Genomic DNA, 19,016 nt, shown 5'->3' on the forward strand with positions numbered 1-19,016 from the left:
CTAGTGGGCTCCAGGATTACAATCACAGATCAGTTTCGGTTCAGTAATAAGTGTGTTCAATGTGCTTACACTCAAAAAGCATATAAATAAACACTGGATACACATTGGAGCTGGTTAAAAAATTATTAATAATTGCTTTTTTCATTTGAATGATCTTTCTACTGATTCCTATAATCCTAAAACCGATCTATTCCAGTGTTTTCTGCATTGGTTTTCAGAGGTGGTGCATGAACAAAGGCATGCACGTAACTGAACTGAGTTATCCTCAATGGGTGTACACACAATTATATACAGTGCAACCAGTGATCCTATCAATATCAATGTTATTATCATTATCATTAGTGATATAATATGTAATTACATTTTTAATTAATATGTATTTTTTTATATTTTTTATTAATATGTAACTTATCTATATTTAGCAAAATGGACAAAAAATAAAAAGGTTTTTTTTTGGGGGGGGGGGGGGGGGGGCTTAAATTAAATCAATATTTATATCCAACCATAAAAAGCATTCCTCTAAAAATAAAAGGAAATACACAGCAAATTTGTATTATAGCCCCCTTATTGAATCAAAAATGTATATTATAAAATACAAAACACTACTGATATTTAGGGATTTTATCCAAACATTAACAAGTAGTGATTAAAAATAACTTTTTCATATTTGATTTCATTCATAGTTTGCTATTATATTTACCGTTATATATACTCCTTTTGGGGATGCTTTTATCCAAAGCAACTTACCAATGGGACATTTTTACAGAAAAGACATTATGTGCTTCACAATCATGTTAAAAAAGTTATCCAGAAAGGAAATATTTTTCTGACCTGGCCATCATTTCAACCACACAAATGTCTCCACTTGACAAAAAAACAAGCAAGATAAACAATGACAATAAATGCCTAAGTTAAAGCTATTTTTGGCAGCCAACATTTGGAGTTTGGAGTTTTAAATACGGATAAACCATCTAAGAAAATGCTAAACTATTTAAATCATGATGAAAATATTTTAGCATGTTATGAATATGACAATGATAATATATGTGAACTTGGACCACAAAATCAGTCATAAGGGTCACTTTTTCGAGACTGAGATTTATACATCATATGAAAGCTAAATAAATTGCCTTTTTTTGGCAATGCATATTACTAATCAAAAAATAAGTTTTCATATATTTACAGTAGGAAATTTACAAAATATCTTCATGGAACATGATCTATACTTAATGTCCTAATGATTTTGGCATAAAAGAAAAAAAATATTTTGACTCATACAATGTATTTTTGGCAATTACAAATATATCCCATTGACTTAAGAGCTTAAGGTTTTGTGCTCCAGGGTAACATGTCTGGTCTTGGGGGAATAGATCTGCTACACTGCTGCTGAATTGCTGCTGCTGCTGGTTATTGCTGTAGTTGTAGATTATTGCTGAAAGAACTTGCTAATGCCAATGCATATGGTGATACATTGCCATGAGTATTTAAGACATACTGATGCTGCACAAATAGCATGTAAAATAACCTGTAGCAGACCTATACAGGTGGAGCTGGGGAAGGTGGAAAGGCGTGCTGCAGGAATCTCAAATGAATGCTAGCAGTCATATAAATGCAAGGCAATAAGCTCATTCGCTGCATATGCAGCATGAACCAATCAGCTTGTGCCAAGTCATTTAACTCTTTGAAAATCATCAGTTATGTTAACACCCGTCAGCCTGCGCCATCTAGAATTTCATGACTGAACTATATACCGTATCTTCCAGACTATAAGTCACACTTTTTTTCATAGTTTGGCTGGTCCTGTGACTTATAGTCAGGTGCAACTTATTTATCAAAATTAATTTGACATGAACCAAGAGAAATGACATTACCGTCTACAGCCGCAAGAGAGCGCTCTATGCTGCTCAGTGCTCCTGTAGTCTACACTGAAAACATAGAGCGCCCTCTCGTGGCTGTAGATGGTAATGTTTTCTCTTGTTTCTTGGTTTTAAATAAATGCGACTTATAGTCCAGTGTGACTTATATATGTTTTTTTCCTCATCATGACGTATTTTTGGTGTGATGAAACGTATACTCAGGTGCGACTTATAGTCCGAAAAATACGGTATATATTTTAACCGATAGCAATAATGAATGCCCTCATGATACAAGCTATAGACTATAAACACTCAAATCTCAGACATATCACTCCAAACAGACTGCAAATAAACAACAGACTTCCAAGTTTTTGAGGCTAAATTCCTTTGCGGTTTTGTATTTGGTTGAACTGTGTGTCCCGCTGAGCCTCACAGCAGTAAATTTGCCTGAAAACTATTTAAATATGATTGGATAAACCAAGAAAAGAGGACTTCATCCAAAGATCATTCACAGTATAAAGACTCCACGCCACTCTTGGCTTTCCAAAGTGCTTTCTGATCACTCTACGATCTGTTCTTCATTGGCAGCAACAGAGGTTGTCCATGCTGAAAAATTGCATCAATTAACCAACACACAGATAATCTCAACTGAATCTCAACAAGAAGTCTTATCGCTGACAAACCCTCCTCTAGTTGTTTGAGTTAACTCGGGCATGATTGAAAAGAGACAGACCCGTCTTTCCTAACACAATTTGCCGTAATAGATTAATGAATCTCAGCTGAGTGCTGCACTTCCCAGTGAAGATGCTCATTTATAGACACTGACCCGACTGGATTGATGCGGCAGGGTAACCTCTCATGAAAACAGGCCTCTACAAATAGACCAAAGATGTGTGTATGTTTGTGCGGACCGGAGGTCATTGTCAGGGCAAAGATGAGTGATTTAGACAATATCACTTACTGACACAAGGATCAGCACTGGAGTGTTTGGGAGAGGACATAATCTAGCCTGTCAATCCTTTCTTTTGCATTGGATAGAAAGGGTCAATATCAGCTCAGTGATGAATGTGTTTTCACTAGACACTGTTAACGATCAATCATCTCCTCTCTAGTGTTCTCATTGATGGGGTGAGAGTGCCAAACAGACACCTGGAGTGATTAACAACCTCCATTTAGAAATGAGAAGCATGAAACAATGCATCATCTATAGAGATTAATTACTCTTGAGAGCTTTTAAATGCATCTGTGTTTTTATGGCAAATGCAGCACTGACAGGCCGAACAGCAAGGTCAGCTTCGCATGATGAGCAGGTAGAGAAGATTCTAGATGGGAAACATAGAACAACATACTTATTCCACACACAAACTCACTTCTCATTTCTCTGTCTGTAATAGCAAAGCCCGAATCAATTTGCACATGCAATATACAAGTAACAAGGAATTGTGAGGATGTTGTCGCTAATTAGACATTATTTATAGCATCAACCACTCACACGCTGATTCATTATGCAGTGGCCTAATGAGGCTATTGTAACCGAATGCTGGAAGTCTTAAAATGGATTCATTGCTTGAAATATATACTGGTTTATATTTACATATACTAGAAGCAGTGATTTCATTAAGTTCTAAATCCTTACCTTAATAGACAGACAGACAGATATTAAGCAGCGCGACTGTTTTCAACATTGATAGTAATAATAAATATTTATTGAGCAACAAATCAGCATATTATAATGATTTCTGAAGTATCGTGTGACACTGAAGACTGGAATAATGATGCTGAAAAATCAGCTTTGCCAACACATAAATAAATTACATTTTAAACTAAGAATATTTTACAATATGACTGTTTTTACTGTATTATAATTATTTTTAGTTTTTGTTTGGTCAAATAAAAAGCATAAGAGACTTTCATGAACAAAAACTCCACATGTTTTACTATAGCTTCTGTCAATGGATGGATGGATGGCACAATAAGAAAAAGCCACCTAATGCTCATCTTATTTATTTTATTTTTTTGCCTGTTGTTAGTAAGCGACTTTGACACAGAGAGAGCGATGGAGGACAGAGAGAAGGAACTGAAAGGGTGGGCGGGGCTTGTCTGCCTGTCTGCTCCTTGATTGATTGGACAGATTGTGGGGTTTCATTAGGACTCTAAGCACACACCCCGGGTGAGATCAGTAGGGAGGATGTGTTGTTCATTCCTCCATACAATCACAATCACCGAAAAATACACAGGCTATTTAAGATAAACGGACCCAGCAAATTAACCCCTGAGAGTCACGGTCTGATAACCAACAGTCTCCTGTACTCTAGCTTGACATATCACAACCACTGCTCTCATGCACATATTAGATCAACAGAGCTCTATGGGCTATTTCTATAACATATTTGAAATGGCCTGTTGCTCTACCAACCACACATTAGACTATAAGCTTGAGCAGAGGATGCACGTCAAACATCAGCCTACAGAGCAGGTTATTTATTTCATTTTCTATTGCCTTCACTGATCAGTGGGTTTCAATTGACCCTGCTATTGAGCTGTATTTTATTACTATTATTGAGTATTTGAAATGATCCGAGGTCTGCATGGCCCGGCTGCCTTCCTGTGTAAACAGGCAGGAATAACACTGCCCGGGAGATTTTCCTCTGTCTTTCTCTCCTGTGACTCTATACCTGACAAGCTGCAGTGTTAGAGATAACACACAGTTTAATACACAACCCACACTGAGTCTCAGCCGCTCAAAGTAATGCTTATTTAACACAACCACCTCATCCGCTGTAGGATTCTGACTCTGACCACCACCACTACAATATACTGGAGCGGCGCTTACTTTAGTAAACCAGCTGGTAAATAGTCAACCCATACAGAGCAACCATTACTGATGGAAAGAAAACTCCAATCTTAATTAATATGCCCTGTTGCCATGGTGATGTGCTTTTTTCTAAAAGGATTTTTGCATTCATTTAAAATCAGCATCATAGTATTGATACTGAATATAGCATATTACACATGGGGAAAATATCCACCTTCCCTTATCGCCAGTCGACAACTAAATTAAAAGATGTAATTAGATCATTTCTAAATAATAAAGCAAGCATAGAATGGTATTTATGACTTCTGTAATATTATATATATATATGATAATGTATATTAACTTCCATAATATGAAACAGAATACTCAGTGGGAAACCTAACAATATTTGATTCGATCATGAAACGCTAGATATAACATCCATCAGCTAATTTCTATATGTTAAAAATAAAACAAAATAATAATAATAATAAGTATATTAACTTTATATAAATACATAAAATATATAATTTTATATATTTTTATATTTATTATTAAGAATAAATATAAAAAAAATAAATCATCATTTTAGAGGCTGACAAAATTAAGTTTTGATGAAAGACTACAAAAAACTTTTTACTTTAAAATAATAATCTGACATGCAAAATAAAATGAGGGGCATTTATTAGTCAAGTACATTTTGATTTCATGCTGTCTTTAAACATGGACAGTTGTTTGCCTCTCTCAGCAGTGATTGTATTTACATGCACGCTTGCTAAATGAATACAACATACAACACACTCAATCACACAGTCTTTGTGTTGTCATCAAGGGCTTATGCTATTTCTATGCCCGTGGGTGTTGTTTTCTTCATATTCAGTTTAAAATTACAAACCGGCATGCAGAACACTCACATGTGAGCCGTTTCTATTAAAAACAAACATACACACACACACACACACACACACACACACACAATGATACACACAAATATGTGGCCCTTCTCTTCACCCTACGGCTGTCAGCCCTGACTTGGGATGTCAGAGGCGATGCTACCTTAAAATAACACAGTGATGCTGTAGATGAACACAACAGAGGCCGGTATTTCAGGAGTAAAGGACAGAAGCTGCCATTGGGTCATTCTTTGATCGCTCAGCTATGAACCAAAAATAAACTAGTAAACAATTTCAGTTAACCATTATAATGCCAAATCCCCCTTTCTTTCATTTAATCTGCATTCCATTTCTTATTTAAACAGGTAGTTGACCCCAAAACAGATTTAAATCATTCTATGATTCTCTATCTTTTGTTCATAAATTCATCAGAAGCATGGAAAAAAGATAGATAGATAGATAGATGGAAATCCAATTTCAGTTTACGTCATAGGAAATAGCAGACTGTTTGGACACTTCTAACAAACAGAATTGAATTTACCCAAGCTGGCGCACAGAATACCATTATTAACTGCAGATTTGGACTTTCAGAGTTCAAAATTGGGGCTGCGGAGGTTCAGCAAAGTATGGCACAATATAGCAAGCCTATAAAACGGAATAGAAAACTGTCATTAAGTAATAGTACAGCCCATAGTAGTGCCGTGACTAAATGATGTTTTCCTGTATTGGGAGAGTATGTGCAGTAATTTTTCAAGAATCTAGGTTCGAATCGAGCAAGACCTCCCATTAGCCATTTTTCTGCTTCCATTCACTCTTTCCTCATCCCCATTTCCCTCTCTCTCCCTCTCTTTGGCTCTCTGACATTGATAAATTGCTCTGAGCTGTGCAGGTAATCCATCTTCTGAGACCCCAGTACCAAATCTTCGGGTCTGAGAGTGTTCTCTGCCTCTGTTCTCGCTCTCGTTTCCCTCACATTCCCCTCAGCTCAAGGTTACCGTGCTCCGTAGTGCAGCTCAGAAACCATGCGACTAATTGCTTCAACCTGAGAGGAGAAAAGAGAGGACAGGGAAACACAGAGAGCGAGAAAAAAGCTAGATACACAGAGAAGAAGAGCGAAAGAGCACAAGAAAGATGTATGGTGGGTCTTAAAAGCAATCTGCCACCATAATGTAACTTAATGGAAACTGCTGACGAATAATTGGAATAGACACATATTATATCTATATAAAATTATAATGTTACAGAAGAATTTAAAGGAAAGGATTTCTCAGTGTATATGTGTGTGTGATGAACCTGGCTGTGTGTGTTGGCAGGTACTGGTCCACTGGGGCATGTGATAGAGATGGAATGGGCAAGGTGACATTGTCCTCACATCACACAAAGCGCTGCGCTACATCATAATTTGGACACGTGCTACAGCTCATCTGGAGGTTAATTCAGTTCTTTATTCATAATAACGAGTCACTCTGTTCCTCTACTGCACGTATGACCTCCAGCAAAGTGTAATATCACCTTAAACTATCACTACGTGTCAAAAACCATTAAAGGTAAATAAAAACAGTGTGAATATAATTCATTCTCTTACAATGTCCTCGCAAATCTATTTTAGAGCCAACCTTGGATAATCAGATGCTTGTACAGGCAATGGCAGTCAAACATGGCCACGAAAAATCCAAGTTACTAAGTTGAATCCATAAAAAAAAAAAAAAAAAAATACTATGTTAAATGATTTAGAAATAGTTTGTATTTATTATAATTAGTGATTAGTAATAATTAGTAATTTCTAATAGGTTGTTTTTTATCTGTTTTCTATGGGACAAAACCCATTTTATCCACTGGAATGTGAGAAACAAAAGAAAGCTCCAGTAAAATTGATGTCTTCAGATCTAACACATCTTTGGCTGTCTCTTCCTGTCCTCCTGACCTTTACGATGCCCTCGTCATTCACAGCACAATTAACCCAGCTTTTCTCTCGGGCTGTGCTACACCGGTCTCACTCATCCTCTTAACCTTGTTGATTTTGCAGAGGAATGCACTTAAACCTCTCGTAAAACATGGCATTTTAGAATGAATGACTCCATCTGTTTTCTTTTCCCCATCTCTCGCTGTCAAAAGGTGTGCATTTCCCTTGAACTCAGCCAAACGAAGATCAAACCCCTCTATATCAGCTAAATGAATTCATTCAGTTGATTACATGTCATGTCAAAAAAACTAATAAGCACCTGTTAAAGGCTAGTGTAAGTTTTTATGGTGAATTATTTTGTAAACCAAATTAATACAGGTAGAGACAGAAGTTAAATAGAAATGTGCAATATAGATGGATAATCAACATAAAATAGACCAATCACAATTCATTGTGCAAATACATGTAAAAATGAAGACCAATCACATTTCTATATGCAAAAACAGGTAGTGTAATGTTGAGCCAATCATTAAATCAAAAATAATTACATTTGATAAATAATGTTTATTTATTTAATGATTGTTTTATAATAAATGTATAATATTTATGAATATTAAAGACTTAATTTATTAAAGTTTAAATGGTGTCTGTTAAATGGATTGGTTTGAAAGTTCTCTATTTTTTTCCTCTGCATTTTATATATATATATTTTCTTTCATCTATTGTTCTTATCAAGAGTGTTTTTTGGAGGCCAGGATGGAAGGTTGCTTCAAAGCTTCAAAGCAAGGGTACCAGGCAACATCAACTGCCTCCATGAATGAAACAGCCCTATTTTTGTGTGGTGGGGCAATTAAAAAAAATGAGGTGGTCAGTAGGGGGGCAGAGGCCTTAAAAGCAGAACGAATGGCCCTCTCCACATGTGTGTAAAACCAGTGACCGCATGAGAGATCACAGGGGTGTATGACAACAAGGGTAAAGTGGAGTTCATGCTGACTAACACTGCTAATGAGAGATACTTTACATATGGTTTACCACAAATGAGGTTGAGCACATGTGTTCATAAACCCTGTAGGTGCAACAAAAAATACTGTGTTACAGTATTCTATATATACATAGAATAATTCTGTAAAAAATAGATATTAGATTTTTTTAACAGGTGTTTTACCTGTATTTTGAATGTTGTGCTTTACTGTCTGTAAAAATTCATGTTTGTTTGTTTTTAATTTCACATTTTTATGATTTAATTAGTTTTTACTTTTCAACAACTCACAAAAGTCCTGTACAATTAACCTCCAGGAGTTCGCAAACCCTGCCTTACATGTCCTAGAAATTGATTTGTGTTCGAGTTGAATCTGATTCTTTAGGAACTTTCACTCTCAAACTGGAGTTTCCATCATCCTTTATAAATGAACTGAGCACAAAAGACATGACATGGCATTTAGTCAAAAATGTCACTGTAAACAACCGCATCCAGAAAGCTTTGAAAAATAAAGTGGCAATTCAATATTTAAAAGGCCACTAAACAAACAGATGCAAAATGCATTCAGTTGGACACAATGAAAAAACAAAGTGCACTTTTTCTGCAAGTCAACGCTTGCATTGAAACATTCTTCAAAGGTATCTAGTGAGTTTAAGTTGTGAAAACTTTGTGCATACTTGCAATACTTTCCTTGTGAGCCCCAAATCCATACTCTGTAGTCTGAAACCTACACATTCAACACATCAAACCATCCAGTCTCCAGAGATGCATTTCACAAGTCTGTCGAAATCTTTCATTCTATTTCCACACAATGACAAAGCCACGAGTGACTAATGTGAACCAGCACTGCTGATCACTGGCTCTACCGAACCAGGCGGTATCCTCCTTCAAGGCAGTTCTGCTTTGATCATGGAGAACTTCGATCTGGCTCGGTCCAGCTAATCCCTGTGAGATCGATTGCCCATGTTCAAGAGGGAGAACCTGGTGTTTTCTGTGACTTGGTTCTGGGGTGGATTACAGGCCTTCATGCTTTGGGGGAAGTGCTGGCAGTGATTACGGGGTACAGCAGCAACCTGACTGGACTCTTGAAATACAGTTTTGAGTTCCACTAAAAAACAAACCACCCACTCCGCAAAACCTACAGTGGGTTTAAACATCTGCTGCATTTGGCACTGTGAGACTAGTGTTTATGGGTCATGGATGCTGTTCAAGCATCATACTGATATAATCATTATCTGAGAAAGTGTTGTATTACAAATACACAAACAAATCTAAAAAACATTCCTCAACATCCTTTCATCCTTTCATTCCCCAACCACCTTTCATAACACCAAGAGGTGGGGAAAATGTCAAATTTTGGTTGCAAATTTACAAGAAAATGTGTTGCAGACCCACTGTTTGATTGATGTCAATCAAATGGATTTGACGTCAAAATTGAATGTTTGCTTGCCATCAAGCTTTAATGTTTGACAGTCAATTTTTGGTTGGAAATTCATACTGAGCCATTTCAAAACATAACATTGTTGTTACATCAAGCTCCGACTTATGACAAGTATTGAATTTTAGGCACTGAATTTGACATTGTGGATTTTAATCAAACAACTTTCAGCAGAAGTTGCGTTCTTGTGACTCTATGTGAATAATTAATGTCAACATGATATTGGCATGAAAAGTTTGGAAGACGCTAAATTTTGTATACAGAACTGAAAACCAACAAGATATCATTATCTAATGATGTTATATTTTGTGTGGACATTAGTCTGATGTTTAGCAGACAGTGGGTTTCAGTTACTTAATATCACATCTTAAAACCAATCAATTTGACGTTGACATTGTCCTGACATTGAATTATGGTCACCCGACATCAGAACCTATATTTAACCAAATATCAAAATTGGTGGCCTGCTGGAATACTAGTTCAAAAGAAGCTAAACCAGTTTATTGAAAGCCCTGCAAAAGCTTCAAGCTGTAATAAAGCAGCAAACCTCTGCCTCTGCATAAAAAAATGTAACCAATCAACATTTCATACCCATGAAAAGAGCAACCCTTACTTGCTTAAAACTAACCCTTACTTGCTGTTAGACCTTCAGCTGTAAAAAAAAAACAGAAATTAATGGTTCATAAAGCACTGGACCATGTTGTGTTGAATCCAGACAGTTTCAACCTATAAACAGTGCTGACTTACATTGACTGTCAGCAATTCTCATGTTGTAAGCAGCTATCAGGTCACCGTCTTTAAAGCCGCAATATATTATTCACAGTCATTTCCAACAAGAAGTAATTTGTGCCCCCCAAACGAACACACCAAATCCTACAGAGACATGCATGTTCAGTTCTCCCATCGCTGAGCTGTATTCATATCTGCCCTAGTAACACCATTATACCCTAGCGTCGAGACAAAGCCTGCCGCTGGACAGGAGGGAGTGCCATTTACAGTAGAACGCCTGCTGGATCGAGCCGACGTCAGCAACCCCTTCCCGTTTATTCCTATCAGTCTGCAGTGAAAAAGCGACCTCTTTATATGATAATTCCTTGCTCACCTGAGAGGCATAAATAGAGCATTAAACGTGAAATATGTATGAAGCTCACGCCCATAACGTGTTGCTGCCGTGGCAACAGTGCTCTGTTTGAAATGGGAGCTGTGTGTGCATGGGATTGAAATGAACATGCTTCTGTTCAGCGGGTGTAATCTAAAGACGAACCCCAGGGGACATTCACAACGCAGCAAGTCCCACAGCACAAGTTCGGTGAGCTACAGCCTAATACTGTTCCAGTGTTCTGCGTTCCATTTACAGCTGGATGTGGCATATTCTTACTTCAAATGGCAATAGAAGAATCATATTAGGTTCTATTATGGTCATATTAGGTTCATCTATGGTTGAAGGTTCTTTGGGGAACCCCAAAAATGGTTCTTCTATGGTATATTTTTTGTGCAATGGAAAGGTGCCATGGATGTTAAAGGTTCTTCATGGAACCATAGATGTAAATAAAGAACCTTTATTTTTTAAGTGTACATTTTTTTTAGATCGTCAACAGAGTGTCCATGTTTTAAACACTTGACTCTGCAAATGTTTGCATCAAACAATGTAGTTAAATAGAGTTATTAGATGTTCATCAATCCCCTTTAGTCTATTGCACTTTTTTCTTCTAGAAGAAAATTAGAGAACTGTACTTTTTCCAGAGTGCAATGGAAGGCAGCATACTGCAAGATCTCCAGATGGATCGTATATCAGAATGAGGCTATACCCTTCAGTTCATGTCACAACACTGCTCACTAATCACCATGTGGGTAAAGATCCTGCAAAGAAATGCCCAAACACTCAGTAACGTCTTCTTTAAAATTGCCTCCGGCTTTAAGAACGCTCTCATGGCCACCCTGCTCTCCAGTGATCCCCTCTCCTTCCCATCAGCCCCTCCTCCTCCAGCTTGTTTTAATGGGCACCTCCAGGTCACTTGCAGCTGGCAGAACTGGCCATAAAATCTAGAGACCAACAGCAGGTCTGAAACACGAGCCACAGCCACACCAGATCAATGGTGCTCTTTAAAAACAGCAAAATGCAACTTTTAGTAATAATAATTATATTAATACACAAAAAGAGGTTAACGATATTGACTTAGATGCAGCCCATGATGAGATCTAAATGCAGATGTGATGGTTTGGACTACTGAGGGCTATTTTTTGAAAGGATAAACGGTGCAATTATTGAAATGAAGAACATAATAGATGCCATATGTTTGTGTTCCTTTAATTGAAAGCATTGCAACTGTGATCACGTTATAGTTCATAACATCTTAACACAAACAGAGGAGCTATATAGTATGTATATAGCAATACATAGAAATGATTACATAGTATAAAATATTGTACTGATACGGAATCTTCATATCGCATTGTTTGTGAAAGCACAGCGCCCCCTGTTCTTCATAATGGATATTTATTGAATTAGACAAACTATGCTGTGGATCCAATGGGGCTCAAACAAAACCATTGATCAATAATCTAAAAAGGTAGGGTTTGTCCGTAAAAACCTTTTCTTTCTATGTGCAAATCATACTGCCGTGTCTGCTTATACACAGCCCCCGGTATTAGACACTGAAAATGAAATGAGCACACGTCGAAACTTGATATTTACGCACACATGCATCCAATTACGCACTGCATATTTACCTATTTATATACTTTGTGCTTATGATTTGAGTTCTTGTGGAATCAACACCAAGTTCTGGTGTAGTAGCCTACTACCAAGTGCTCCAAGACAAACCCGAAAAACTAATCATAAGGGATCATTAATCATAAATGCGCTTCTCTGAGCGCTCATGCTCGCCCCCAAAGCCGCATCGTGGTATGACGTGTTTCTTTACACAGTCTGTTTCACTTTACACTCTTCTTAGACCAAAGGAAAAAGCTGTTAGTCAGCAATTAATTTCGCCCCCTTTGGCCAGTTTGATCATGATCTCAGACTCCTGCAGCGCACTGGAATAATAGCAATAGTGGATCTGTAACACGCTGCAGTGCATTAGGATCAGCACTCCGACCCTCGTGCAACATTTCTGTGTGTTTTCAAACAGTTTAATGCAAAAATGTTATTTTCTTTCTCTTTATCTATTTTATTCATTTTATTGTAAGTTGCGATTCGTTTTGCTAACGAGAAGTGAGAACAACCATACTGTGATAGAAGGCAATTAATCGATAAATAGCAGTGCTAGACTCATTTAAATTTAGTTTGAAATCTTCCCTTTGTGCATTTCTTGGTTTCTTGGTTAACTACTCCAAGATTTCTTGTCCAAAATTACGCACTGCAACACTGGAGTTCATATGTCACACTTCAGCATGGACCTCCGATATCATTTGTATCTGCATGACGCATTACCATGTCAAAAACTGATTTCAGAATATGCTTATGCGACTTATCTATCAATCCTACCTTGCTAGAGTAGGGTCCAGGAATGAGTAGTTTTAATGCCTGTCTCTTCAGCTCCACCAGCCGAGCATTGCAGTTCTCGCACCAGATGCCCCGATCAGAACCAGGTGAGCTCCCGCTACCCGAGGCTGGAGAGCCAGTGCCGAACCCTGGAGATCCGCCTAAGGAACCGGGCGAACCGGTGCTGATTCCAGGAGATATCGTCACAGGTGAGCCGGAGAAAGAGCCCGGGGATGATATTCCTGATCCGGGGGAAGGGGTTCCAGAGGACCCAGGCATGGAGCCCGCGCCTTCAGGGACAGGGCGACTGGCGCTCCGGGACTCCTCATAAGCCTTCCGGTACCAGGTTTCAGGAGAGAATGATGCTGACTTCGTAGGGGATGAATCGGTCATCTGCAAGAAATCATAGTTGAGGATGAAAAGCAGTGATTTAAGTATTATTGTCTGGGTTACAGATATGGTAAATGTGGAAAAGTATGCAAAGTGGTTTATTAATTTGCATACCGAGTTTGACGTTGAAATAAATTGCTGTTTTTCCTCTGTTAAGTTTAATTTATTGCCTTGAATATGCACATCCCTTTACATAAAATAGCTATAATAAATATAAATGTAATCAATCTTACCCCATATTTTCTACTCCTGGTCCCAGATCTGTCTTTATTCCCTGTTAGAGAGGTCATGATAAAGCCTGATACAGAGGGACTGTTGAGATAACTGTGCTCCCTGTAACATCCACAACCAAAAGATCCAAAAATCAATCTCTGGTCAGTTCAGTAACCCTTCTGAAGTCCAGTCTCAGCGACTAGAACCATGCAAAAATCTGTTCATCTTCCTCAGTGGAATATGAATTACAGATGGTCCAATCTGAAATGTCCAGCAGTGGATTAACCCGTTCTTTCTTATGCTCTCTGATGTGTTGAATCCATGTGCAGTGCTTTAGATTTCACAGCATCCCAGCACAGGCGCATTTTCCCATGCATATGGACTTGTGTGAAGCGCAGGCTGACAGCAGATCGGGCTGTTGGAGGACTGATCTCTGCGCTACTCTCACACATCTGTCTCTGGGTAGACTGGCCACGCCTCCTCCGCGCCTCTCAGCGAATAGCATATCCGAGATCTTATGACTGACATGTGGGAGTGTACAGTTGTCCACACGCTGAACTAAACTACAACGACCGACTTAAGCTCAAGTTTTAATTATTTAGAGTCAATTTCGATATTATCGAATAACTTTCGGAAATTCTATCAGGGTTGTTCTGTTAGAAGTTCGTCTCACTCACGTATATGAACTATGTGAAACATTAAACTGATTTAGAGCATAATAACAATATAATAATAATAGCAATACATAGTAACAGCAATATTAAAAAAACAATAAAACATTTAAAATTGTATACAATTCTTTTTTTTATTAAAATATCATAAAGTTCAAAGCTCAAATGTAAAATGCATTTTTTGTATACATAAAACATTTTGCAATATAGGCTATGGCAATATTTCTAAATTTATCAAATGTTGTTTTGAATTAGAATGAGAATAAATAGCCAGTACTGTTTTGGTTGCATTGTTAGTTCAGCAGGAATTTGGAGGGACATTTAATAACCATGGGTAAGCAGCGCCACCTAGTGCTCACACATCTCAAATAAATTCTCCATCTACAACCCACTGCTTCACATGAGACTCTAACAATCAGAAATGAGCAAATGACTATCAGTATTCAAATTAAACAGTACTGCTTTATCAGTCATATATAATACGATACACAGACATATATACATTTAGCATAAACAAATAGGAAACGGTCATAAACCTAAAAACTTACTATTGCTCAGAGTAATAGTCATTCTATCCTTTTTGGACCATTGAATCTTCACCTATACTTTATGATACATAAAAAAAAAAAAAACGTTTACAAACATTAACCCCCCCAGAACCATCAGCTTGGAAATACATGAAAATTAAGACTCTTAATAATGTCTTTAAAGCAAACAGTGATAATCATGTAGATGTGGCAGTGGGACGTCTATCCTGTAGCCTGGTTATGAAGGTGAGTGTCTCTCAGCAGTGAGGTCCATGCCCGCTAAGACTTGAAACAAAGAAGACGACAACCAGAAGGTGCACAGTAATATGCTCATGCTTATAAGGGGAGGGAGGGTTGCAAGCCGTTTGAGCATGCTTACCTAGCAGTGGTGCCATGTATATATGTCCCGTGTCTAATAGGAGAGTGGTAGTGATTTGAGCGATGACAGCTGATCGCATCAGCTGGTCACAGCCTATGCCTCCGTGGCCGGACTGAACTAACGCTGCGCTCGATTTGTGGAAGGTGTGTAAAGTAAACTCATAAAACACATTTTCAACTATACTGTAAAATTTGTGCTTTTCCGTCAAGTTCGTTTTTTAAAAAGCATGTAATTTCATGAAAGGTTAGATCATAATTCGCCATGCCACCAGTGTGCAACTTTTATGATTGCATTCTGTTAAGGCCATCATAAGTAATGTGCTTCTCTGGTCAGTTCACAGGGGGGCAGTTCTGTTCCCGGTCTCTCCTCCACACAGATGCACTCATGGGGCACAGGTTAATTAGGAAAAAATGAGCTGCAAGAATATGCCACCCCTTCACTAAACCTGTGGTATTATAGTCTGCTAATGAAACTGACAGAAGAAGGACACCACACACTGACTTTATAATGAGGCTCTCAGACACACACCTGGCCTTAAAAAACCTCCCTCATTAATAGCATAAATGATTAATCTGTCTATAATATACACTCTTATTCTTGCACACATTCTCCACTTTAAAGGCTATATGAATTATTATGAATAGGGTAAAATATCATAATGTGTAATTTTGCCAAACTATTTATCAAGCAAAGAGTATTAGGGCAATATGAGCACCGTTAATGATACATACCATGGTTAAAGATTCTAAATAAATTGTACAGTATATTATTTATTATGGTAACTGAGATGATTTTGTTTATGATACCTTGATACAATAAAGCTATAAAAATACTTATTTGTTCGATCTCATCATGCTGTCAGCCATCATCGAGTGTCATCAAAAGTCATCATGCTAACAAAGTCCTTGTAGAGAATGACATTTTTATCAGGATCAACCGCTGCAGACAACATTTCATCCATCTCTTCCTGTGTGAAGGGCTCTCCTTCAAAAGAAAGAAACACATTTCTAAAACTTCTGAATTACTGAGCTTGACATCTTTGTGGATTCCTATTGTTAAATCGCCTGACAAATGAGCATTGCACAACAGATTTCAAAATATTAGAAGCCATACTAAAATAAAAAATCACTACAGTTACACATGAACATACCTTCTTGTGTTAAATATTTAGACAGTTCCTCTGGTTCCAAGTGTCCTTTTTTCTGTTGATCTAACACCTTTAAAAAGAGATAACAGCACCAATACATTAATTCATTCCATTGGTCTAAGGTCTTTATCTTTATATCCAATTTAAAGTTTCTGAAGTTTTTTTTCTCTGTAGTGCATTCAAGGTAAATTCAAACAAGAATAGCAAAAATGTTTAGTTGTTAGAGCATTAAGCACCTCAAAGGCCTGAAGGAGCAGGTCTTCTGTGATAGGACGGAACCTGTGATGAAAAAGAAACTAAAATTGTCTAAAATTGTCAACGGATTTTGTCACCAAAAATTTAGAACGTGGTCAATCTAGGTTTTACAGCTTAAAACGCGTTATAACACTTTATTGCAAGTTCCAACACACAATCATTGCTGTTAATAGTGTTCATATTTTGTTTGATTATGTCATTAACTGAATTTTATTGTACATTTCTGCCATATGGACATCAATTTGAAATTGATAAGCTACTACTAAATATATGGTAGAAACATAATTTTCTGTAAAGCTGCTTTGCATCGTGAAAAGGCTACATAAACTGGAATTGAATTGAACTATAAAAATTTTTAGCATATTGTTTAGGCATATCTGATATCTTGTCCTGTGCATGTTTTCGGATGTACAATTTGTAAATGTCTAAATTGTTTGTTAAATGTGCACACTGACAAGGTGCTTTATGACCAGTGTTATTTTAAAATTATTTTATATAAGTTTAAAGTATTTCTATTATTTTCAACTAACTTTTAGCTTAAAAATTTAGTTTACGTTTTAGTATTTTTAATGTGCATTTGCATATTTTTAATCATTTCAAAAATATTTGTATTTAACTTCAATGTATTTTTATTTCATTAATTTTATTTCATTAATTTACTTCATCTTATTTTAAGTTTTTTTTTAATTCAAGTTTTAAATTTTTTGTTTAGCTCTGTATTATCTAATGTTTACTTTATTTTAGTTTCAGCTTTACTTCTATTACCAAAAAGATTTGGTTTCAGTGAACAATTACAACTCGATCAGTTGTTAAGTTACAGTTGTTAAGTTGTGTCAGTTACAGTTAAAAAATTAGACAGTTGGCCATATCGGACATAACACCATTTAGACACAGAAAACCAAAAATAATAATTGCCATTTTGGCAGGGATGTCTAATTATTTGTAATTGAACAGGAAGCTCAAGATTATTATAATTTATCCAGCTGATCCTTATCACTTCACTCTCGGTGACAGTCTTACTTGCGCTCCAGCAGGATCTTAGTCATAGTTGGAAGAAACTTCTCATAGCGTACAAACCCAGTGGGCTCTTCTTCTTCTAGCTGTAGAAATATAGACACACAGCATAATTACTCATCTAGTCTACCCAGCCTGAAAATGAATTGAATGTAAAACAAACCACTGACCTCAGCAATGATCTCATGCAGGTCAGCTTCTGATGGGAAACAACCAAGTGAACGGATGATGGTGCCTATTTCCCTTTTACAATGACAAATATCCGAGTTAAACTAAAGTAACCCTCATTTGTAGAACATAAACAGTATCTGAAGATAATAAGTTACTAAATTATAAAATAGATCTAGGATGGTGACATTTGAAAACTGAAATGTTACCGGACATCAACAGTCTTGTTGGATTCGTGGTCAAACACGTCAAAGGCATTACTTATCCTCTTCTGAGTTTCTGTTATAATAGTTTCTGACAAAAGGAAATTATGTATTTCAGAAAATGTTACAATGCTTTTTTTTTTTTGACGTCTAAGTTACTTCTTTATTCTATGTATTTAACGTTAAATTAATTTATTTTATTTTATTTCCGAGCATCCGGGCAGTCTTGTGATGTCGTTTAACGTTACTTTGCTACTCAACGTTAACTATCTATATATTCGATAGGTTACACAAACCATTTAGTGGATACCAACTGCACTAATGACAACTGAGCTGAAATGCTACTCTGTATATCGTGAGCTTGAAAGAGAAGAAAGTTTTAAGTTACATCGTTACCTGCGTTGTACTTGTCCGCCATGTCTAAAACATTGGTTGCTAGGTAACGTGAACACGGACTGGTCTGGCGCTTATTTATTCGTGACGTTGTTACTGGAGTATTGAAAATAAAATGTCTCACATTTTAAAACAAAAAAATAAATAAAAAATAAGTATCATTATAGCCTTCAAGAAAATAAAAAAGACATTTATAAAATAGTTTTTACTATATATTTGCCATATCTTAAATATATGTATTAATATTTATTAATTAACTGCATTTTATGTACATATGAAAACTGACTGTAATTGTTTAGAAAACTAAAT

General features: G+C 36.8%; 2 protein-coding genes across 3 annotated transcripts in view; both read right to left on the reverse strand.

The window, feature by feature from the left end:
- LOC127976243 (kinesin-like protein KIF26B) overlaps nt 1-14,366 on the reverse strand; it is an 89,083-nt gene extending 74,717 nt beyond the window's left edge. For both annotated transcript variants that reach the window (XM_052580527.1, XM_052580526.1), the window contains exons 1-2: nt 13,971-14,366; nt 13,351-13,740 (exon numbers count right to left, since the gene is read on the reverse strand). In XM_052580527.1, the coding sequence (XP_052436487.1) occupies nt 13,351-13,740; nt 13,971-14,027 (447 nt within the window). In that variant the 5' untranslated portion in view covers nt 14,028-14,366. The remainder of the gene's footprint in view (nt 1-13,350; nt 13,741-13,970) is intronic.
- A 456-nt stretch (nt 14,367-14,822) lies between these two features.
- LOC127976616 (dynein regulatory complex protein 8-like) lies at nt 14,823-18,746 on the reverse strand. Its single transcript, XM_052581173.1, has 7 exons — nt 18,711-18,746; nt 18,321-18,405; nt 18,114-18,186; nt 17,950-18,029; nt 16,911-16,953; nt 16,678-16,744; nt 14,823-16,511 (listed from the first exon to the last, which is right to left on the reverse strand). The coding sequence occupies exons 1-7, from the start codon at nt 18,730-18,732 to the stop codon at nt 16,393-16,395; spliced, it is 489 nt and encodes a 162-aa protein (XP_052437133.1). The 5' UTR covers nt 18,733-18,746; the 3' UTR covers nt 14,823-16,392.
- Between the last annotated feature and the right edge of the window lie 270 nt (nt 18,747-19,016).

This window comes from Carassius gibelio, chromosome B17, assembly GCF_023724105.1.
Source record: "Carassius gibelio isolate Cgi1373 ecotype wild population from Czech Republic chromosome B17, carGib1.2-hapl.c, whole genome shotgun sequence".
NCBI classification, from domain to species: domain Eukaryota; kingdom Metazoa; phylum Chordata; class Actinopteri; order Cypriniformes; family Cyprinidae; genus Carassius; species Carassius gibelio.